The 23995-nt window shown below is 46.8% G+C and overlaps 4 protein-coding genes across 5 annotated transcripts; 2 read left to right on the plus strand and 2 right to left on the minus strand.

Moving 5' to 3' along the window:
- RHCE (Rh blood group CcEe antigens) lies at positions 104–9474 on the plus strand. The gene is made up of 10 exons (XM_021375662.1): positions 104–2487; positions 2981–3164; positions 3396–3546; positions 4228–4369; positions 5469–5626; positions 5942–6079; positions 6319–6449; positions 7135–7220; positions 8304–8377; positions 8869–9474. Exons 1-10 carry the CDS (start codon positions 2370–2372, stop codon positions 8893–8895), a joined length of 1209 nt encoding a protein of 402 aa, XP_021231337.1. The 5' UTR covers positions 104–2369; the 3' UTR covers positions 8896–9474.
- Positions 10554–15791, minus strand: TMEM50A (transmembrane protein 50A). 2 transcript variants are annotated; one of them, XM_021375664.1, is made up of 7 exons: positions 15632–15791; positions 15315–15418; positions 13689–13801; positions 12895–12962; positions 12608–12700; positions 11352–11412; positions 10554–11060 (listed from the first exon to the last, which is right to left on the minus strand). In XM_021375664.1, the coding sequence occupies exons 2-7, from the start codon at positions 15405–15407 to the stop codon at positions 11015–11017; spliced, it is 474 nt and encodes a 157-aa protein (XP_021231339.1). In that variant the 5' UTR covers positions 15408–15418; positions 15632–15791; the 3' UTR covers positions 10554–11014. The 2 variants fall into 2 exon arrangements, with proteins under 2 accessions (XP_021231339.1, XP_021231340.1); XM_021375665.1 differs by lacking the exon at positions 10554–11060 and adding an exon at positions 11080–11242.
- On the plus strand, positions 15915–20951 carry RSRP1 (arginine and serine rich protein 1). Its single transcript, XM_021375657.1, has 6 exons — positions 15915–16148; positions 16320–16375; positions 17485–18108; positions 18437–18591; positions 19898–19978; positions 20421–20951. The coding sequence occupies exons 1-6, from the start codon at positions 16060–16062 to the stop codon at positions 20601–20603; spliced, it is 1188 nt and encodes a 395-aa protein (XP_021231332.1). The 5' UTR covers positions 15915–16059; the 3' UTR covers positions 20604–20951.
- On the minus strand, positions 21351–23973 carry SYF2 (SYF2 pre-mRNA splicing factor). Its single transcript, XM_021375663.1, has 7 exons — positions 23860–23973; positions 23670–23777; positions 23142–23267; positions 22770–22887; positions 22572–22662; positions 21875–21973; positions 21351–21773 (listed from the first exon to the last, which is right to left on the minus strand). The coding sequence occupies exons 1-7, from the start codon at positions 23908–23910 to the stop codon at positions 21608–21610; spliced, it is 759 nt and encodes a 252-aa protein (XP_021231338.1). The 5' UTR covers positions 23911–23973; the 3' UTR covers positions 21351–21607.

Below are 23995 nucleotides of genomic sequence, written 5' to 3' on the forward strand. Positions count from 1 at the left end.
TTTTTTTTAATAACCCCGGGAAACAAAGAAATAAAAATAATTCCTGGTCGGTCCCTCCCCGCCGCGTCCCCCCGCGCAGCCGCCGCGCAACGCCCCGCCTACCCCGGCGCTATCCAATCGGGAGGCCGGAGGAGCGAGAATGACGGCTCTCTCGACCAATCGGCGGAGGGGAAAGGCAGACGGACGGCCGAGGAGGCCTATGGGAGTGCCACGGTGTTGGTCCCGCCCCGCGTCGTCGAACGGCCTGCCCACGTATTTGATTGACGGTCACGAGAGCCCGTCGCAGAAGGAAGATTGTGAATTGACGGCTCTCCAACCAATCGCAAAGCAGTTCTCGCTCTCCTCCCGCCTACTGTCCGTCTGCGCTTGTTCCCGTCCCGTGCCGTGATTGACAGCACGGCTACCCAATGGGAAAGAGGAGGAAAACTCAAAGGACAGCTCAGCTATCCATTCGGAAGCGGAAGAAGGAGGGCTTAATTTCCTCTGTCACCGTAGCGCTGAAGGGCCGTCCCTCATACTTGATTGACAACCTCGCTGACAAATCACTGTCGTAAACCTCAGGGAGCGCTGTTCTTCCACAACAACGCGGCCCCGTCCCGGCGTCTCACAGGAGGGAGGGAGGAGGAAAAAAAAAGAAAAAGGAAGAAAACCAAAAAGCGGAGTGACTGCAGCAAAGAAACGCATCCCGGAGAGTGGCAGGAGAGCGGCCCAATGGCGTAGCAGGAAGGGGGCGGGGCGACGCGGCCGTTCCGTCTCCGATCGGCCCAAAGACGGACAGTGGCTGGAGATGGGCCAATCAGAGGCCAGGAGAGCAGCCGGCCTTCGGCCAATGGGAAGCCCGTCCCTAGGGCAGGCCCTGTGGGTGGGGTGGGCGCTCAGCCAATGGGATGCGGGGGTGGGGCGGAACTGCCGTTGTCTCCGCCCCTTCCGGCCAGGCCTGCGTTGTCATGGCCGGGCCCCGCCCTCCGCCCGTGCTGCGCTCGGGGGGCGTGTGGGAGCCGTGAGGGGCGAAGTGTCCACCCCCGGGCCTAAGGGGAGCTTCGAACTAAGCCTGGCTTTTTCCCCTCTGCCGGGGCTGTTTGGCGGCCCTAAGCGTCCTCTCTGACCGGGATGGATGGTGGGCCCGGTTTGAGGAGCGCAGCCCGGTTGTGGTGTTAAAGCCTGTTCTGTTCGTGGGGCAATTTGAGGCTCAAATCCCAGAATCAGCTTTTACACCTGGACTGGTCGTTCCCAGGATGTGTCCTGTGGAAAAAAGCACGGGTGACGTTGTTGCCTTTAGTGTGTTTTCCCTGAGAATCTTAACACTGTATTGACAGGAGACTTGGTAACAAATGTCAAAAAAATAAAAGTAAAAAGGTAATTCTTATTTTGCTCGTGCAGAATGATGCCTGGAGTTCTGCAACCTGAGTATGGTTCTCGGGTGGTTGTGTGGTAGGAAGCAGATTGGAGATGGATCCACTGTGTTGGTGAAGCACACGGAGTCGCTGAATCCACCAGCTTCATTTTTCACTTTAACAGCTGGTAGGGATTCTAAAGCAGCTCAGCTGACGTTCATTAATGACTGAGTTGCCCAACGTGGCCACGAAATTCCCACAAAAAGGAGCTGAACGTCGATCTTCCAGGGGACGCAGCAGCTTCTGTCACGTAGCCCTGCTTACGTGCCCCAAACGCTCGCTTAGTGGCTCCTGCTTTACTGAAAAAGCATGTGCCAACCCAAAGGCTGAGAGCCCACAAGGCGTAGAGTACCTCGTAGCCACGGTGTGGCAACAGAAGTTGATGTGTTTCTGAATGCGGGTGAGGTCTGAGGTAATTGGGTTGGTTCTCAGTTAAACGCCTGCAGGGTGTCTGCCTGCAGCTTCCAGGCCTGGGCTTACCCAGGGGGATGTGGGTGTTGTGTTGTAGCCAAACCAAGCCAAGAACCACAACCAGGAACTCAGCAGGGCCTTTCCTGAGGTGCAGGTGGAGGGGATCGGGTCTAGGGTGACTACAAGCAATGGAGAGCAATAATGATGAGCAATAATGGTGAGCTTCAGCATCCTGCTCCCGCGAGTCCACATTCTTTTCTTGCAATTCAGCTGATACATGAGGAGCCACAGCAGCTGCCGTGCTGTGGGGTTGGCGTCCTGGAGAATGACAGAATCGACCGTTTGGCATGGCTGTGTTTGTGAGCACTTTTGAGTTTAGCCCATGTCAGCTAAGTTTGGGTTCCTGACGTGCACCAGATAAGGAATGTTCGTTGCCGATGCCTCTTGGGCTTTTTATCTCTCTTTTATTCCCCCCCCGCCTTTACTGTTGGTTCGAAGTGACTCAAACATTGTTTATAGAAGAAAGTATTAACGTGTTTGTGCGCAAGTATCATCCGGTGCACAATGCCTTCTAATTACCCCAGCTTCCGATGGAGTGTGCCATGGCTGATCCTTTTTCTGGAAGCTGCATTCATCGTCCTCTCTTACTTTCAGTACTCAAATACAAACTTTTCCTACAAAGGTAAGAGTGCGCACCTTGCTGTGAAAGGAAGGGTTGAATGCATGCTTTCATTTTGCGTTGCAGTAGAGTTGGGATGGGCAGTGTTGTGTATTTGTTAGTGAGAAGGAGGATGTTTGTGCTGCTCTGCCTTGCTTGTATTCTTTGTCATTATTTATATGAAAGCAAAGGCGGTCAACAAAGCCACACGTGATAGAAATTGCATTGCTCGTTTGTTTTCTGCTGTGTCTGTAAATGCAAACTTCTGAGGACAGGCACTGCTCTAAGTGCAGAACTCTCAGCACATGAAATAATTGCAAAACTAAATTTGAGTATGGCACTGTCTTCCTGTTTCCTTATGGAAGAGAAAGCAAGCTTTGGGTTTCTTTAAAACGAGTTAATAATGGCGCCCAGTTTTTTAATCTAAAGACTTCTCAGTTCGTTGTCATTTTTTAAAGCCACAAATGCAGTCTGCTTGAATCACTTTACTGCTCTTCTGCTCTTTTCTGCCACGCAGATTTGCAAGATGTCAGCCACATGGTGATTTTTGGATTTGGCTTTTTCCTGACGTTTTTGAAACGATACAGTTTTAGCAGCACCGGATTCAACCTCCTGATCATTGTACTTGGTGTCCAGTGCTCCATTCTGATGGAAGATGTATCAGTTTTCCTGACAGGAATACAGGAAGATCGTCGGAACAGGTAATTAGTTCTTGTTAGATTTGGAATCATCTGGAGCTGCTGATGGCTTTTTTTTCCGGGGTAGTGCCTTCCTGTGATGGCCATTTTGTGAATTAGCATGGTCATCTGCAGACTTTTTGGAGGGTGAAGTGCATTTTGCTGTCTGTTGTTCTTTCGTCATTGCCTGAGTATGGTCCTGACATGGAATCGTATTTTGTTTCTTCTTCTTTTCTTTCCTTCCTTTCCTTACAGCATAACAAAAGCTGCTATGAGCGTGGTTGCTGTGGTCATCTCCGTTGGAGCTGTTCTTGGGAAGATTAATCCCATGCAATCAATTGTGATGACAGTTGTAGAGATAATAGTTTTCTGTGTGAGCAGATGGATCAACGTGCATTTGCTGGAGGTACAGTAGTGTGATTTCCAGTAACGTGGGGGAAAGTTTCCCAGGGACTTTGGAAACGTTGCTTTTTGCTGTTAGTGCTGTGCTGATGGGAACGTGGGGTTATTTTATCTCAGACAGTTAGATTGTGGCTGTGTTTTTGGTACGAGTTGAAGGTTGCCTGTGGGAGTACATTTAAGCAGATCAAACTCCAAATGCTGCGTATTCTACTCTATGGAACCGGCTGTTTCTTGGCCTTGAAGGAGAATCTGAGCTGATGGATTGGGATATGGTGCCTTTGACCATACCCATGCCCTGGCCATCTGTAACACACAAACGAAAGCTTTGACCTATGTTGAAGTACTCATTGCCTTTAACCTTTCCTCCCTGTTGGTTCAGTCTGGAAGATTTCCACTGTGAATGATACACGAGCTCTCTGTGGGCAGCAGAGGCAGACCTGCATTTAGCATGCACTGTAAATGTACTCCAAGCAATTTGTAGATGAACTGTGTGTTTATGGGCTACATTGCGCCCAGATAAATTAATGTGGCGTTAAAAACTCCTGCTTAAAGCGTAAACCCAGTGACTGTGACGACAAATTCTTCACAGGGAGGTTGCATGAGTTATTATCCTCATATAGGATCTGCATCAAAGGGTTCCTGTGGCATGAGATAGGTTACAAATTTAATGATTCTATTGATGCAGGTTTCATACCACGTGAGCCTGATGCACGTGCACATGTTTGGGGCCTACTTCGGTCTGGCCGTCTCCACGCGTATCTCTGAGCCATCCCCGAGGTCTGAGAAGAATGCGAGTACTCCAAAATCGGACCTGCTGTCAATGTTGGGTAAGGCATTTGGTTTAATGTTTCAGCTGGGAAAAGAGATTGCAGCGAGAGCAAGAGGAAAGCAGAACAGCAGGTTAACTGTGCCCTCTGCCAGCCAAGTTGTCTCTTTGGGGCTTGCATCGACGTGTGGGGCAGGGACCCACACGCTGAGGTTAGGACTTGTATTTCAGTAGTGCTTAGAGTTCCCATCTGAGGCTGAAATGCTGTTTGCTACAGCAAGGTGCCGTACAGTGATATGAAAATGCAGTCCCTGCCTCGTCCTGCGAGTGCTAAGATAAAAACCTGCTGAAAGGTGGGGAACAGGATACACACAGGCGCATCAGAAAGGGTCTGAGCAGTGATAGGCTTCAACGTGTGGGAGTTCCTTTTTTTTCTTAAAGCAGCCATTTCGTTTCTTTGTTATTGTGACTTCTGCTGTGTGACTGTTGGGCTCAATGGCCCGGAACACCCGATGTCCCCCATCAGTCTGGCTGCAGGCTGCTTTCCCTGCGCTGTCTTCTCTTGCTCCTTGGCTTTCCTTCGCCCTCTTGCAGCTGGTTTTGAACAGGTCCACGGAAAGGAGCAGAAATTTTGACCCAAGGATCTTGGAGCAAGCCCCTGGATTTTCAAAAAGTTTCTTTTAGTGCTGAGTATTCCTGGGTGTCATCGCTTTTGATGCTACTGAAAACCTGCTTTCCAGTGTCTGTGCAGAACAAGCAGAATGCAGAAATGAACGGTAAAATTGCTCCCACTTGTAAGCCACTGTTTAAGTGGACTGCATATATGACAAAGTTGATGTTAAAGGTGATCTTGGAAAGCATTAAGCACATCCCTGCCTTCGGCTCTATGAAAGTTAAGCTAGATCCCAGCAGAGCCATGATCTTGCTGTACATGTGACACTGCAGTGCTATGTGCAATACCACATCTTTGGGAAAGGTGTTGGCGTAGCAGCCAGCTCTCGGGGCTGCCTGCCCTGCAAAGGGCAGGAATGATCCTTGGTTCACAATGAGAGAATTAAAGCGAATGCAAAAATACGGGCTGGAACCATCCAGAGACAGTCTGTGGTAGATGTACTGTGTTTTAGGGAAGGTAATAAGAATTGCGTGTCTTTGTCTCCAAGGCACTCTCTCTCTTTGGGTGTTCTGGCCAAGCTTCAATTCTGCACTGGCTTACAAAAGGAATGAAGCAATCTTCAGCACCTGCTTAGCACTTGCAGTGAGTGCTGTGACTGCCTTCGCCTTGTCTGCTCTGACCACAAAGGATGGAAAATTCAGAATGGTAAGACATGGGAGAAAAATCACAGCGTGGAAAAGCTGTTTTTCTGTTCTGCTCAGTAATACATTGAAGGTATAATAGCTATTAAATAAAAACAAGTCCAAGTTTTCAGTCTCACAGTCATCACTGGGCTGCCAAGCAGGAGACTGAAGAAACTGTAACTTAGATAGAAATGGTATTCTCAGATGGTAACTCACAGTAGACAGAAATTCACCCTAAAGAGATCCATGCATGCATGAGAACAGTGATCCATGATGTACTGCTATAGGACAAGCAATGATTGAATTTTCACTCTGTTTTTGTTACTTTATTTTACAGACTCATATCCACAGTGCAGCGCTAGCTGGTGGGGTTGCTGTTGGTTATGCAGCAGACAAGATCGAGCAACCCTGGATTGCAATGATTTTGGGACTGCTTGCTAGCGTGATAAGCATATTAGGATCCTTCTGGGTAAAGGTAATGCTCCAAACCTGAAATTCCTTTTTGTATAAGCGCTGTAAACTTATTTTCCAGTGTGGGATACTTCAAGGTAAACCTCTTCTTCAAAGAGATTAAAGCTAGGAAACTTGAAGTCTTGACCAGGATATGGGATTGCAAGTTAAGAGACCAGAGTTAATTTCCTACCTCTAAGACAGACAGTGTGCTGTTATCAGCATGTGCTCTCGTGTGTCACTTAGCATTTTTCCTCTTCCCAGAGTTGCTTTCACCCTACTCTCAGGATTCATGATGCATCTGGAGTTCATTCCACGTTTGGCTTACCTGCTGTGCTTGGAGCTCTTGCCCGGGTTGTTTTCTCTGCAACAGAAATGCAGACTCAATCGCCAAGGTACATAAATTTTTGCCCTTAAGTGTAATAACTTTATCTAATCATTATTGGAGGGTGCCCTGAGTGGAGTTCTCATAAATACAGAAGGCTTGAAAGCCTTCGCTGATAAATCATGTCAGGTTTTACTCCTACATTTGGTCCTTTGTGTTGAGAGCAGAGCATATAGGAGAGGAAGGCTGGGGAAGTGCATCCTTCCCAAGTGTTTTGGGAAAGCTTTGTATACTAATACAGCAGGGGAGAAAAAAAAGAAGGTCAGTTCTATCCAAAAGAGTCTTTAACGTTTAGGCAAGGGCTAATGCCAGTCTGGACACCCAGCTGGAAATGTGCTTGGGGAAACACCATGCAAAGGGCTCGGTGCAGGATAGTTCTCCATGGGATTTCTTGACCTGGCAGTGGCACACCTCATTGTCACAAATCAAGCCCATGTCATTTCATACAAGAAGTTCCCTGGTTTTCTCAGCTTACACAGGAATGAACGATGGTGCAGCATAACTCAGTGGTAGGCTTCTGCTCGGATCTCTTAAAACATCCAACTGCAGCTGTGTAAAGATTTGGGAATGGGAATTGTGATGGGAGGTTTGGACAGAAGATCCAGGTGCAGGCAGCGCTTGGGGCAGACACATCCACAGACCTCGTGTTAGGGGCTGCAGCTGTAAGAGGTGAAAACACTTGTTTTGCTTTTCAGCGCTGCCTACTTTGACTTTGTCTTACTTGAAGTTGGTGCCTTCTGCCTCACCGTCAGCATTGCCTCGATAGCAGGTTTGATTACAGGTAGGCATGGAAAAACACGTTTCACTGATAGCTGCCACATTTTCCTTTGGGGTGAGGGCTGTGTCTTCCTGTTGCAGCTGTTACCGTGTCAGTGTCCTCTGCAGAACACCACCAGTGTAACTGGGGTGCTAAAGTGCGTTTCTATGGATGAATATTTATGTAGAAGAAACAGTTGGAAACATTAACACCAAGAAGTCTTGGTGGATGGGCTTTGAAGAAGAGATGTATTCAACCTAACCTACCAGCAGCATTCTTTCACTGGTGGAATTTATTTGACAGATGCTTAACAGCTGCCTTCAGATCACAGACAGGAGATGTGTGAGGATGAGAACACATTTACGTTTTGGTGCTGTCTCAGTGACAGGAAAATGCGACCTGGAGCTGCTCATTTCTGGGGCCAGTTGCTGTAAATCTGCAGAGTTCCACTCGTGGCAGCAGCCAGACTCTGCGCCTTTGGTCGCTGCTGGTTTGGGATCATCAGGGCTCACGTGCTCCTCACGTGGCTTTCTGCTGGTTTTGTGGCAGCTGCAGTTGTTCTAAAGCTGCTCATTCTGGTTTGAGCTGCAAGTTGCTGTGAAATACACTCTAAAATGATTTTTTGTAGTGCTTTAGTTGATGTGCAACCTTTGCATTAGCTGAGGTGTAGTTAAGAGCTGGAGCTAATGAGTTTAAAAAAAAAAACAAACTGAAATAATCATTCAGTGGTTACATTGAAAAATCTACATTTCCATTTGAAAACCCAAGCTAACAGTGCTGCTGAGCCCGTCTGCTTTAATCACACAGTTTTCATGCAAGAAGTTAACGACTTTCTATGTATCATCAGAATCTGGTAGGCTGCTTAGTGGGTTTTTACCTGTACAAATTAAGTTTTAGTGACACAGGCCTTAACACTTGCAAGTTTCTCTGTACTTAAGGTCAACTTGAGTCAAGGGGCTCTGCCCTGACTCAAGTATTTTGTTCTGGTGTTGTGTTTTGATCTATGTTACATTTGGATGCGTGTTATGAAGAAGCCTTCAGTTACAGTCTTCCCCTTCCCCTGATACAAGTCTAAAATGTAAATCCAAGATGTGTTTTTCCAAATAGGTTTAATCTTAAACCTCAGACTGTTGAAGCCCATCCCTGTATCCAAGTATTTTGAAGACCAGATGTACTGGGAGGTAAGCTTCAATGTAAAGTTAACAATGTGGCAGTACACACAGCATCCATTTCAGGGCACATTTTGAATGCCCTGTTTGTTCAACTGTTGGAAGCCTGAATATTATAAATGTCTGTATTCTTCGGATAGGATTCCCATTGGTGGGCACAGTGCTAAATCGAAGATGATCTGTGTTGTAACACAGTCTCACATGCTGGGACACCCTATGCTTCATAGACAGTCCCTTGAGGAAACTGGTGTCTAAGAGGAGGATTTTTACAGGGCAGTTCAATGGAATGGAAGGTTCTTTTTATGAAAACTCCTGGCCAGCACTGGGTGTCGAGTGCTTAAACACAGACCGTGGGCATGTTTAGGTGCTGAGAGTGATGCTCTGTTGTAGAATCTTGGAATTTGGAATCAGATTCTGATACGGTTCTGTCATCCTGCAAAGCCTTTGCCGTGTGTTGATCCGATGCATAAAATGTTCTGATAGGAGAATGTCTGTCTTCACAGTTTCCTCGTTTGGCTGTTGGATTTTGAATGGATGAACCCCAGTGGAAGACTTGACCAAGATCTGTATTTGTCACTAGAGGAAATGAATAACTATGATGACACAGCACTTAATTATCAATTATCACACTTAAAATAGCCTTCCCAATGGACACGTGAAAAATCTGCAACAAAACGTTCGTCATTCCTGAGCCATCAGCACGTATATTTACAGATGGAGGACTTATAATCTGTTTTCTTTTCTGCTTTGATGATTTTTACCTTAAATATTTGTTGTAGGATGTGTACAGAAAGCTGCTTTCGTTGCTGTCACGGCTTCTCAATCAAAATGCTTGGAAGCTTTTAGGAAAACTGTACCTAGCTCTGAAGTTTAGGAGTCAAAATCTGTGGAGTACACGCTGATTCTGATCTAGTGAAGTGCTGAAGCTCTTGTTTGTAAGTTCCATTAATTCTGTTGGAGGCCCTGTTAAGCAAAGATTTGATGACTGAGGCGGATCATGGCCAGAACTCCGCACTGTGCCAGCCTGAACTTGGGAGTTATCTGCCTGAAGTCTGTTCTTGGCTCAGCCCACGTGGAAATTCTGCTTGCGGATGGCTTTGTACTGGAGGGGGGAGGCAGGGGGGTCAACCTGGAAAAAGAAAAGATCTGAAAACTCTTCCTTAAACGCTGCCACTTTTGAAGGCCTTTCCTTTGAATCGAAGGGAGTCAGGTAGATATCTGCTTGCAGAGTAATCCAGTTGAGACGTGGAGGGGCTTTGGTGCATGAGCCACAGCCTGCTCGGTCAGAGGACGCTGTGCAACCATGTTTGTAAATGGGTGGTGAAGTTTTTTCTTTATTTCAAAATCATTGACACAGTTTTTTTTTTTTTTTTTTTAACTACTTACATAATTAAAGGAGTGAAGCCTTGGTTGTTTTTATTTACTCAGCACACTTGCTTAAAAATGAAGGAATAATGAAGGGAATAAGCAAAGCAGGTCACTGCAATGAAAGGAAGCTGAGGCAGAGTTCCAAGTTACTTGTAGGGGAAGTGTCACTGTTCCTTATTTCCAGGTCACAACAGAGGCAGTGATCTTCTTCTTTACCAGCTGACAGTGCCATTCAGTGTGGATACCTACACATTTATACACTTCCTTATCACACATTTAGCACATGACTGCCCTGCCACTACTCTAATCCAAGCTGAACTTGTGACCTTCAGCTCCTGACATTCCAGCAACCCAATGAGCACAACTTCTTATGTGCTTCTGATGTCTTCTAGCAGGAGTGGTTTCAAGGAATAGTATTTCATTCCTCTGTATCTCTCCCATCTCTTTACTCTCTGATTTCTTGAACAAGCAACCAAGGGATATAGGCATACAGGTATAGAAAGGGGTGAAACAACTCTTGTATCTGAGAGTTCACATGAGTACGGATCAGAATTCTCTGTCCCAGGGCCTGTCCCTGGTTTAACTCCCAGCTGAAGAGTGTTCTTCTTTCTTTTTAGTGTGGTTAGGAGTTAAGCTTACAGCAAGCTTTGTGGATGAACTCTTTACAGCCACAACCAGGACATAACCTGAACCTACAGTGTCCGCAGCAACGGTGAGTTATTTACCAGAGACCCCCTCACCATCACTGTATTGAACATTCAGGGCAAAAAAGAGTCCAAAGCAGCACAGCTTTATGCAAGAAAAAACACAAACCAGTCCATTTTGAAATTGAAGAATTGTTTATATTGCCCAGATATAGGAAATACTTAATAAATATACGTTAAAAAGTTGTTTTAAAGCATTTTTTTAGTAGGTCTTGGGTTGTAAATACCATAGAAAGAGTGTTAGACGGTTAAATGCATTCATCTTCCACTATTCTATCCACTTATAGCAAACATCATACAAAAGTGACTTCCACTGCTACTTGTAGCAGTTCTACAGGTCAGAAACATGACAACATTTAAATCAACAGAACCGGTTTTTGGTTTTTTCTTAAGAAAAAAACAAATAAAAACACAACCAGGGGTTTTAGCGCTGTGATTCCACTTCTCCACGTTTTTACCTTTGGACACAATTGAAGATCACCGTATACAAAATGGTTTTTATAAAATCTCCAGGGTCCACAGTTAAAAAAAAAAAAAGAAACAACACGATGTGGCCAATGCACTTCCATGAGCGTGCTCACTGCCACAGATCTTCCGTGCGGCCAAATTTGAAGACCAGTCCTCTGTTTTTAAAACAACAAAGGCACATGAGTACAGGGAAGGCAGCAGATTAAGCACAGAGTATTTTAGATACATTCTTTCTGGGAGCAAGTTGTCATATTGGTGAATCCGCGTCCTGTTCCTGCAACAGAACCTATGCAGGCAGATCACCGAGCGCCCCGAGCTGCAGTTTACTCACCCACATCTAGTTGCAAAAAAATAGAGCCGAAATAAAAACCAGGCTGCAGCAGGCTTTGGTTTTAATCACTGAAAACAAATTAGGTAAGAAAGGAACAAAGGGGGAGGAAGCTTACCCGAAAAAGATGAATGCATTCTGGAAAAAAACAGCTATGCCTGGGTATACAACTGCTTTCTCTACAAGAAAAACCAACAGAATAAAACACTCCATCAGTTTTTCACAAGTCCTTTGCTCTTCATAAAGGCCCCATCTCACAACACAGTCCTACTGCCACTGCCACCACAGACCAAATCTGCCTCAGATGGGTTGTTCTCTCATGGCATTAAGAGGTTACCATGCATCTTCTGCATCTCCATTTCATTCTCTGATAAGATGGTTCCCCCCAATCTCTGTTACACCCCCCTGGAAAGTAATTTCAATGGCTTTTGTGCCCCCCCCCTCCCCGTTTGTCCCCCAAGTCATTTAGCTTTCCAAACAGCTGTCTTGCATCAGTCATCAAAAATGTGCATTCAAATCTACCACTGGTGAAGTCTGTAATTATCGTGTGGGACTGCACATCCCCTTTGGACTGCACTTCTGTAAACAGATGCACCCAGATGTGCACATTCACATAGGATGATAAGCCACAAAATGGAAGCGCGCACTGGGAGCACTAGTACAAAATTCACCTCCCTGAAAGCCCCTGTGAACTGAGGAATGCCCAAACTGAAGAGAATACAACCTAAAAAATAACGTGCCCTGATGAGCATGAAGTTCACTTCAGTTCCAGGGCTGAGCAACAGCTTTATGTCTGCTTACATGTCACTGCCAAGAGCAATCTGCTGCAGTTTTTATGACTTTCTCAAGACTTGCCTTCATAAAACGACCACGGTATAAAGTAAGGTGTGAACTTCCACAAGCTATTTGATGTTTTAATTTTTGCTGGCTTAATGTATAGGCTTCAGGAACAACTCGCACTAAATCTGTCGCTTTAATTCTGGTAATAGGGGTTTGCTGAGAATGATTCCTGTACAATATAAGCAGTTCAATTATTTCAGTGCACTTCCCCATGTGACTGAGCCCTCTGTTTCTACTAAGGCTAGCTGGAAGGTTTGTGCCCTACAAAATACACTGACAAGGACTCCAGTACAGAAATGGGATCTTCAAATTCTCCACGTTACCGTTAGAAAAAAGGGATAAGGAAGAACTATAAAGAGTAGAAAGAAAATACCACGAATAGTGAAAAGGCCATTAACAGGAAAAGCAAAAGTAGTAGTGTTTAGGGAACCAAAATATTAAAACTGGACCTGTTTTAGAAACAATCTAAGCAGAAGCTGTAACCAAAATCTACACAACTTTCAGAAATGGGTCAGGCCATGTTCTGTATCTTACCTTTAACAACGTAGCCTCCAAACAGAATCCACATGGAAGCAATCAGAGAGCCAAAAGCCATCATAAAGCCAATGAAGAGCCAAATCCGAGCACCTTAAAAAAAGACACACGGATGTTCTGTGCCCATCTCTGAGTACACGCTGGTAACTTTCAAGATGCTCCAGTTTCAGAACACTTTTTGTGACCCACTCGAGCTACACACATCAACCAACACACACACTGGTACAGCTATTACAGCCCTTCCAAGGATTACTGACTTCATGTATTCCTGTGTGCACACCACTTACCTGTTTGTCCTAGGCAGCCTTCGCTGTAACTGTCACCCCGAACCTGTCCGTTAGACACTGCATTGATCCTGTGTGTGCAGAACAGGATGAACGTGGGTAGATAAAGCAAGAAGGAAAATGTTCATAAAACAGCAGGAGAAACTTCTCAGAAACTCATTTAAACAGTAAAACATTTCTCCAAAGGCTATGAACATTTTGATCTATACGCTACTCGGTTTTCTAAATGGCTCCTTCCCACAGACAAATGGAAGGCACATTACCCTAGGCTGCATCGAACAAAGCATGACCAGCAGCTCGAGGGAGGCAGCTCTCCCTCTTTTTTGGTCATGAGACCACGCTGTGGTGCTGCATTCAGCCCCGGGGTCCCATCATAAGAAGGGAAGGAACTCTTTTTCAGCGAGTGTAAGAATAGGACAAGGGGGAACAGTTTTAAGCTCTGTGGGGAGATTTGGATGAAATGTTAGGAAGAAATGTTATCACTCAGAGGGCGGTGAGGCCATGGCAGTGCTGTGGGTGCACCACCCGTGGCAGTGCCCACAGTCAGGCTGCATGGGGCCCTAGGGTGCCTGGGCAGAAGTGTCCCAGCTTATGGGGGGGGGGGGGGTTGGGCCTAGGTGATCATTAAAACCCCCCTCCAACCCAAACCATTCTGTGATATTACCGACGCTCAGATGCTGACTCGTTATTTTCAGTTCTCTACTTAAAGACTACATCCTTTTTTTTTTTTTTTTTTTAATTCTGAATTTCACAGAAGTTGTAGCTGCGTGTAGCTCTGATCAAGACCTTACACTTACATTAGGAACGCAATGGTGGCTATGACCCCACAGGCATGATACGAATGGTTGAAGTCTTCCATGGTAGGGTACTTTACAGCTGCATCTATGATTATCCACCAACCTGTAAAGAACTATTAAAAACAGAAGTGGGTTTAAAATACAGATAGAAGCGTTTTGACAAAAAAAAACCCAACACAAAGTACAGCATGATTGCCTTTGCCATCAGCTTAGTTAGGTATGAACTAAATACAAACCCCACGATTTAGCTGCTCCAAGAGATCACAGAATCATAGGGGCTGGAAGGGACCTCTAGAGATCATCGAGTCCAACCCCTCTGCCAAAGCAGGCTCCCTAGACCAGGTTGCACAGGTAGGTGTCCAGGCAGGTCTTGAACATCTCCAGAGAAGGAGAATCCACCACCTCCCTGAGCAGCCTGTTCCAGTGCTCTGTCACCCTCACTGTAAAGACGTTCTTAAGCACATCTGTGTGGAACTTCCTGTGCTTTGGTTTGTGGCTGTTTCCTCTTGTCCTATCACCACGTACCACTGAAAAGTCTGACATCATCCCTTTGCCTCCCACACCTTAGATATTTATAGACATAGATCAGATCCCCTCTCAGTCTTCTTTTCCCAAGGCTGAACAGACCCAGGTTGCTCAGCCTTTCCTCACAGAGGAGATGCTCCAGGCCCTTTCCCATCTTTCTGGCCCTCTGCTGGACTCTCTCCAGGAGATCTCTGTCTTTTTTGTACTGGGCAGCCCAGAACTGGATGCTGTACTCCAGGTGAGGCCTCACTAGAGCAGAGTAGAGGGGGAGGATCACCTCCCTTGTCCTGCTGGCCACGCTCCTTTTAATGAACCCCAGGATGCCATTGCCCTACTTGGCCACCAGGGCACACTGCTGGCTCATGGCCAACCTGTAGTCCACCAGGACCCCCAAGTGAGAGCTCCTCTCCAGCAGATCATGCCCCAACCTGTACTAGTGCATGTGGTTATTCCTCCCTAGGTGCAGGACTCTACACTGGCTCTTGTTAAAGCTCATCTGGTTCCTCTCTGCCCAACTCTCCAGCCTGTCCAGCTCTGGCTGAATGGCAGCACACAGCCTTGTGGTGTGTCAGCCACTCCTCCCAGCTGTGTATCATCAGCAGGCTTGTGGAGGGTGGGCACTATCCTCTCATCAAGGGCACTGATGAAGATGTTGAACAAGACCAGACCCGGCACCAACCCCTTAGGAACACTGCTAGATAGAGGCATCCAGCCGGACCCTGTGCTGCCAATCACCACCCTCTGAGCTCTGCCAGTCAGCCAGCTCTCAGCCCACCTCCCTGCTCACTTATCCCACGCTTCCTCAGCTTCGTTATCAGGATGTCGCAGGACACAGCGGCAGATGCCTTGCTGACAGGCGGGAGCTGGGGAAGCGACACGGATGCAAACACCACGAGGTGTTTTAACAGTGACTGCGGGCACCCAAGGCCATGGATGGGCGCTGGGGGGCAGCCAGCCCGCAGCAGGGAAGGGGCTGGGGGGGTTGGGGTTCCTTCACCCCACAGCTGTGTGACTGGGAATGCTCCTCTCGTTTCCCGAGCGCTCGCTGCCACGGGGCTCCGTGTTTAAGCCCCAGGGCGGCACAAGGCAGCCCGCACGCACCAGCACTCCCGCGGCGACGGAGGCGATGGTGTTCCGCTTCTCCCCCCAGTCCACGCACTCCGAGCACCTCAGGCTCTCCAGGAAACCGGACATCTTTCAGCGCTCTGACGGGAAAAAAAAAAAACAAAACAAAAAAAAACACCAAAAAAAACCCAACAAACAAAACGCATTTCCGTCAGAGAAGAAATCCCCCACAGCGGAGTTACAGCCCTGACAGCTCCGGAGAGCAGCAGCACAGCGCAACCGCCCTGAGCGCGGCGCTGCGAGGCCGCGGCCTCGGCCCCGGGACTGCCGCCATCTCCGGGAGCAGCGCTCACCTCACGGCTCCCGCCGCCTCCAGCGCACAGCAACGACGCTCCGCCGACGCGCTCAGTGCGCAAGCGCGGCGCTCAGCTGCTCCCCTCCGCCAGCCGAGCGCAAGCGCATTGCGCGCAGGAGGGCGGCGAACGGGAACTTCTGCGCATGCGCTGTAATGCGGGAGGGGAGGGGGAGCGCACTGGGTCGCTGGTCGATCGCTGCCAGTGCGCATGCGTGCCTGGCTGGCTGTGCGCATGTGCAGGTAGCAAAGTAGCCCTTGTCCCGCCCGCGCATGCGCTGTTCTCTCCGTTACGTAAGCGGGGAGGGACGTTCTGGAAGGTTCGCGGCCGCTCTCAGTCGGCGCTCCGCTCGCTGCCGGGAGAGCCGCGTTGGTGCGGAGCTCCGCGGGGTCGGATCGCGGCGCGTTTTCTGGGCTCGGCCGTTCGCTATGGGCGTGACTCACGAAGTGGGGCTGTCCCCTCGGGCGCCGCCGTCAGAGCAGGATCCGTGCGCGGGGGGCCCGGCTGCGTGCAGCGGGTGAGGGGGCGCGGGGGGCGCGGTGCCGCTTCAGAGGCGCTGGGCGCGGGGGGGTCTGAGGCGGGGGGGGGAGGGGAGGAGAGGGAAAGGGGAAGGGGTGTGTGGGGGGGTCGCGCTCGGGAGCTGTTGCTGCGGTAAGGCCGCCCCTCACTCCCCGTTGTGTCGTTGCAGGACCGCCGTGGGGTCCCACGGGAGCCAGCAGCGCGGATGTCCGGCGGCCCCCAGCGGTAAGCGCCCGGCTGCCCCCTGAGCTGGGTTGGGCTGAGCGGGTGCGGGCAGGGAGACGTATTGGGCGTTCCCCGTCGCTGCGCGGTGCCCGTGACCTTGGTCCCCGCTTAGAGGTGACGGGTGCAGGTTCCCCCAGCTGCTTGTGGAGCTTAATGAGCTTCTACAGCTGGCTTGATAGCTCTTATTTATAGCAATCGCTGGGTCCCAGCGCCGTGGTTCAGCAGGCACCCTTGTGCTGCAGAGCTTGAACACGGTGCTAATAGCAGAGGTAGGATGGTTGTGCCGTGATCTTTGTAGATGTAAAATGGCAACTGCTGAATGGAGAAGCTGTTTTCATGCGTTCCCTTAACAAGTTACACCCACTGATCTATTAGCTGTATTTTTCACTCTATATGTAAAACGTGTAAGACTCTGCTGGTGTAGTTTTGTAGTGTGATTTGGTCATGATCATTGGCCTTCCACAGAACTGTAGGAGTAAAGCATTAAGTCTGTTCTGACCTGGAATGCAGATACTTGTTTTGCATCTGCAGATGCAATGGACTGCTCTTGAAACAGATGGAGATTTGAATACTTTGGGAGCTTTGTTTGGGGTAAATAAGCAGTAGCAGCTTGCAGCTTTTTCATAAAAGTTGCATGTTTACCCTGTGTAAAGGGTATTAAAACCAACACAAACCTTTCAAAATTCCAAAGAACTGCTCATGGTTCATGTTAGAGCTTTTTTAAACTTTCATACAGAATCCTAGAATGACCAGAGTTGGAAGAAGAGACCTCCAAGATCATCCAGCCCAACCATCCATCTACCACCAATATTTCCTCACTAAACCATGTCCCTCAGCACAAGATCTAAACATTTCTTGAGCATGTCTAGGGATGGTAACTTGACAACTTCCCTGGGCAGCCTGTTCCGGAAAGTCTGACTACAGGACAGGAAATGATGCTGCTTAAAATTGTCATGCATAAGACGCGCTGATAATTGTGAGGCAAAATAGTCAGCATTTAATTGTCCTTGAACTTCTTGTCTGTGTGCTGTGTGTCGTAATATTTGTTGGTGGTGTATATGTAAATTGCTGTGTGTAAATGATTCACTTATCTTCTTTCCCCTGCCCAGGAACAGAGACTGGGTATTGTAGAACTACAGTTAAAACAGAATCGGGTTCTGAAAGTACCTGCAAGGAGGAAGTGGTGGCTAGGAAGAGTAATGATATGGCAAACTTCATGGATGATTTGACGCTCAGTTCACCGAAGGAAAGAGATTCTTGTTTGAGATCCAAGAGAAGCTGCGATAGATCGTCATCGAGGTCATCTAGCAGGTCCTCCTGCAGTTCCCAGTCCAGTTCGAGTACGTCCTCTTCAGCTTCCTCCAGGAGTTGGAGCCGCTCCAGATCCAGGTCAAGGGGTCGAAGAAACAGTTCCCGAAGGTACAGAAGATACTCCCGTTCCTATTCCAGAAGCCGCTCGAGATCACGTGGCTACATGAGGTACAGAGGAAGATACCATGCCAGGCACTCCAGGAGGTACCGCCGTTCTCCTCCAAGGTACAGGTCACGCAGTCGGTCGTGGTCTCGTGGAAGATCCTATTACAGAAGGTCCTATTCAAGAAGCAGGTCACGTTCAAGAGGCCGAAGAAACTATGGATTTGGGCGAACAGTGTATCCTGAGGCTTACAGGAGCTGGAGAAGCAGGTCACGAACAAGATCTCGGAGTAGGTCGCCCCTACACTTGAGTGAAAAAGGTACTTTGAGGCTTTGGGTGTGAGCACTTGAAAACAGGCACTTTATTGACTAGACAAACTAGGCTCTGTAGTTGCTTTATAGAGCATGACTGATAATAGCAAATGGGAAGGAAATCTTGGTATATCTATAAAAATGTATTTGGAGGGGGGAAAGAACACTAAGCAGTTCAGAGCATATCTTTATATTTCGGCTGAGGCTAAATCTCCCAGGTTGAGGTGAAAATCCATCAGAGTTGATGCTTCAGTGCAAGGCAGCATAGCTGCGGCTTTTAGGTTTGTAAGAATGGGTGCATGTTGATTTTTAAACATGATAACATTCTTCTTTTAGAAAAGAGAGAACTTCTGGAAATTGCAAAGGCTAACGCTGCAAAAGCTCTGGGAACAGAAAATATAGTCCTGCCTGCTAGCTTGAAGATCCGTACTGCTTCTAAAGAGACCAGCAATGTTAAAAAAGAACACGAAGACTCTGGGGAGTCAGATGAGGTAAGTATGAACTGGAGTGTTCTCCATGAAAAGGTAAACACTTAAAGACTTGTGGTCTGCATGGATGTGCCACGGTTCTTTGTTTTTTTTTTTAAACTAGGGAGCTTGTACTTCAAACTCCTGAACAAAGAATTGAGATTTACCAGAATGCTAGAAAGTGCTGTAGGCACCACTGTAGACTTTGCTTTTCACTGCAAGTACACTGGATTCTGAAGGGCAGCGGATTCAGGGCTTGGCTGGATGGGGCCCCAGTGGCAACCAGCCCGTGGCTGGGGTTGGAGCTGGATGATCTTTAAGGTCCCTTCCAACCCAAGCTGTGCTGTGGCTCTGTGCTACACACAAGCTTTCCCCTGGTGTTATACATGAGGAAGGGGAGAGAATTGTAGTTCTTCCAACTTCTTGATGGTAGCGTGGTATTGCTCATTACAGAAACTATTTTTTTTTCTTGACCTAAAACAAGGAGTCTCCTTAGCAAACCTGTTGAATAGTTTTTTTAGTAAAGGTTAATTTTATTACCTTTTCTAACTGTTAAAAAAGCTTTTCATATGTAATGAACTATTTCCCAGAAGTTACATACCCGAACACACAATGCATTTTACATGCTTTATTTCTGTCTTATAGAAATCATGACTATGGTTCCAGACATGATGAAGAAAATCTGTTGGTAATTAAGGGTCTTGTGGGCTGTAGCTGCTGTGAATTAAAGGGAGGGAGAAACTTGAGCATCTTAAAGTGAACTTTAGTTTGGCTGTGTTACGGTGTGTTAATCTGATTCATGCTAAATACAAAAGTGCAATAATTGTTACGTCTATCCAATGCTGCTATTTCAAATGGAAGTAAATTTGCTAAAGGTTTTAGACAAATGGTACAGGCATCCCTTTCATAATATATGCAATATATTCCAGATGTTGAGAGAGTACAGAAGAAGAGGCCTGCATCACTTGCAGATAAGTTTATTGTTGTTATCCAAAGCTCTGCAGGATTAACGTGCAGAACTTCATGCAACTTACTCTGACACTACATTTCATTGTATGGCATTCCATGCTTTGAATCATTTGAATACTCTTTAAAACTGTAACTGGGGCATGGATATCAGGTCATGTGAATTGGCACAAGGACCTTGATAAAGATCCTGCTTTTCAGATTGAACTCAACACTGATCTATTTGCATATTTGGTAGCTTCTGGCTACTTTGGTTGTAAATATCTGAAACAACCATACTGGAAAGTTATTAACTTGTAAAGGCTGCCTTAACTTACATCGAGTATTGGATCCTTCCACTTAAGTGTTGTGTGCTTTTCTCTAGCAACCTGGAAGACTGACAGAAGTCATAACCAAAAGTGGAATGGAGAGAGCAACCGCACGGAGCATTTCTTTCAGCCCTAATGTAAGTGTGCTTCCCAAAGATGGAGCTCCCTTAATTGATCCCTCCTGTAGCAGCCTCCACAGCAGCAATTGCTAAGTCAAAGATATTCATAATGGTAACACTTGGAGGCTTTCACAGTTCCTTTCCTGAAGGAGTTGGATCAGTACTTCAGCAGTACAGTACTGCAAGTGTACTGCAGTAGTGTTTAAAATGGATGTTGACATTTCAGCACATAATGTCCAATCCTGTGAACTTTTTGTTTCTGGCGTACACTTTCACACTGACACTTCAGGTTGCATCTCTGGTTCTGTTTTAGTAATGCAGAACTAGAGGGGTGGGGTTAGGGTTATTCTAAATTCTGGATAGGTTGTGTCTTGGCAATACAAATAAACCTCTCGAAGTTGTTGGGTCTTCATACATTCTTTATCTTTCCAGTATTTTTAAAGATATTTTATCTTTCCAGAATACAATGGCAAAACCAGTACAACAGAAGCCAGCCAGCCATGTTGTTAAAGAACCTTCAATTTCTCCAGGAAGAGAAGATGACAGAAAGGGAAGTCCTTATGGGCAGTGGGTTCCTGTCAAGAAGGAGGAGAAAAAGTTCCTAAACTTCTCACCCAAATGTCCGCTGTTCCGAGCGCGCTAGGAGCTCTCCCTGTTCCTCAGACTGCAGCAAAATACATCCCTGGGTAGTGAGGTCTGAAGTTTTCTGATCAGCTTGAAGGCTCGTTAATGTTGAGTATTTATTTTGATATCTTTAATTTTGGAATCTTAGGTTTCTCTTTCAGATGTAAAGCACAGTGATCCAGAAGCCTCAGATGGAATCTTGTGTATATTTGTAAATATTTTTGTATTGCTTTAATGGACTAGAACTTAACAGGTGGGTAATTTTTTCTAAAGAATAGTTCAGTAGCTGTTAATTTGAAGAATTAAATTACATTGTGTAATTGTTTACTTCGAGTAAATAAACTTCAGTTTTGCACTGGCATCTCAATGTGTCAAGTATCAGACTTTTAATTTGTTAATAATCTGACATATTTCCTCTTAGTGGTTATTTCCAGGTTTAAATTTCATCTAGCTATCTATCAGAAAAGGTGACAAGATACTCAACATGACCTTCAAAAGTATAGACCCCAGGCTGGGGTGAGTTGAGAATCTGTAGATAACTTGTGGATACCCCTCTGCAAATGGAAATCTGTTGTGTCTGGTTCTACTGCATGAAGCCATCACCATTCCACCTTAAGCTTTTGTTCTAATAACTTTTATTTTCACAGAACTGAATTGAGACTAGTCTGGAAGACCTTAGGAAGTGTTATTGAATAGCTGGAGTAACATGTAACATGATGTGCGTTTTCATCTTCTTGCTCAACAAGCATCTTCAGATACTGACACACTTCAAATCAGGGTGAGAGTTTATTTAGAACATGAAATGGGAGGAGCTGGCTGCTTAGCAAGTAAAGCTTATATACAGCTGCAGGCATACATTGTGCACATCACATCTCCTGTATGAAACACACGAGTGATCTTACAAACTGCTTCATGAGGTCTACAAAGTATTTTTCTGATACAACTTAAAATAGTTTGCAAAGTCACACCAAACTCCAATAGGCAGAGGAGGGCTGTAGTATGGACTTGGCTGGGTATTCCAGTTCACACAGCTGTTCCTCTCTCCAAGTTTTGTTTGATTTCAGCTGTGTACTTCCCATAGAACCGCTCTGCCTTCTTGTTGAACTTGGCATTTCTTTCATTAATGTAGTCAATATCTGCGTCGTCGTTGTAAGGACGCCTTCGGCTGTACTTCTCACGTTTCTCAATTCTGTAAGACAGGTATCAGTGTTTGAAGACCTCCACATGGGTCTGTGGACTCAATGAAGAAATGTCATGTGTAGAAATGGTGAAATTATTTCATGTACTTACTGTTTTTCAAGATCTGCAACCATTCTATCAATCCCTTCCTTATCTGGCACGTGAGTTCCATGGAGGAGGCTGTCAGATGTTGGATAGAGTGCTTCACCACTGGGGAACAGAAGATGAGCCAGATATTGAGATATTGATTGACTGACATCTCACTGCTTGTTTGATCACTGAAGTTTAATATTGTGAGGCATTTAACTTGTCTGTCAGAGTTGACGATGTTGATCCTAAACCATTAATAACATGCCTATATAACATACAGAAACCAGCACTAAAATCTTAACGTCTATTTGAATGCAAACAGGGGCATTTCTAACATCAAAACCTTCCTCTTAAAACCTGCTGGACTTCAAAAATAAAACCAAGAAAACACCACAAACCCCAAAACATCAAAGAAAACAAACACAATTATTTAGATGCAGAAATGTTCTACTATTTCTTAATTCCCCAGTGACAGCAGTGCTGCTTCAAAGCCAGTAATTGTGAGTTTGAAAGGAAAAAAACACCTCATAAATTGCAATGCTATCGTTTACCTACTGAAGTAGGTATGGGAAGTATTAGATGATCAAGTAGGTTGTGCATTTTAGAATCGTGTTAAAATACTGAGAGTACCTACAAGAACAGACATGTGCTGCAAGATTTGGTTTTTAAGTCTTTATAAAACCACCACAGATGAGCAGATGACTGACGTGGTACTTACTACTGCTCCTTCATCTTCTCGTACTGCTCCAGGTCAGGTTTGATCTGCCTGGTCAGCCTCTGGTACTGCCGCAGCTGAGCAGCTGCATAATCTTTGGGAGAAACCAAATGAAGGTGAAGGCTTTTATTTCATGATTCAACTTGAAATATTAACAAAGATGTTCCTTGAGAACACGGACCATTGTGTAGTTAAACATACCTGAGAATCCTAGATCTGGGTTTTTCCTCTTCTTTTTCCTTTCCCATCTCTCTGCATCCTCAGCACTGATCTCTAACAGTTTCACTCGCTCGTAGTCTTCTCCTCTTGCTGCACATTCCTAATAGAGCACAAATACTGAGCAACAATATAATGCCCAAGGATTAAACTCAAAGTTTATATGGACCAGCCAGCCTCTAGTGCAGAACTGATTTATAAATACATAATAAAGAGCCGAATTAGGTTTTCTTTGAGGGAGAGGGGGACGAGGAAACATGACATGAGGTAACTCCAGCAAAAGCTCTCCAGACTCCTGTTACTGAAAGGGGAGCATCACTGCAGGGTTCCAGGAAGCCATAACTAAGCTCTTCTTACCTTCTTCTTTTCTTCTACCTTCAGCTCCCACTCCAGTCGAGCTTTCTTGGCTTCCCAGTTCGGTGGTAACTTGAGTCTTTTATCTTCCTCCACCACTTCCTGGTGATTCAGCTTGCGAGCCTCATTCTAGGAACAAAACATCAGATACCAAACTGATGACACAGCAATGCTTGATCACAAAAACGACTACAGAAAACAAAATTGAAGGTGCGTCACAGACACAGATAGATCCGTGAGATAACTCCGCGACAGGTGATTGAAGCGGCTCGCTCGGTGAGGTGCACATGGCTGAGCCCCGGTTCCTGACCCAGCACACTAGGTACAGCGCTGGATTTGACAAAAGGCTACAAAATCCGCCCCCGTAAGGGAAGGACTGAATCGGCCAGCGGGAACGAATCCCCGAGGGGCGGCAGTGTCCGCAACCGATCCACACCCGAGCTGGACAGGAAACCCCCGCTCCCCCATTGCTTCTCCCCGTAACACCGGCAGCACGCGTGAGAACCGGCCCGGCCCCGTCCCGCCGAGTACCCGCTTCAGGTGGAGCTCGCGGAACTTCCGCAGCCGCTCTTCCCGCTTCTGCGCCGCCGCCGCCGCTGCCGGGCTGGGCCGCGCCTCGTCCTCCGAGCCCGAGGAACCCTGAAACAACCCCGCTCAGATACCGGCGGAAAGAGGGGCCAGTAACCCGTCCTCCAACCCCCCGCCGGCACCGCCGCCTCACCCCATCACCGAGATCCCCTAAACCGCCCAGAGCCGACACCTCCGCCGCCATTTCGCACTGCAAGCGCTTCCGCTTCCGCCCCAGCACGAACTTCCGCTTCCTCCCAACGAGACTCCCCGGGTCTGTGCCGCCGTCC

The sequence above is a fragment of the Numida meleagris genome, chromosome 22, assembly GCF_002078875.1.
Source record: "Numida meleagris isolate 19003 breed g44 Domestic line chromosome 22, NumMel1.0, whole genome shotgun sequence".
NCBI lineage: Eukaryota > Metazoa > Chordata > Aves > Galliformes > Numididae > Numida > Numida meleagris.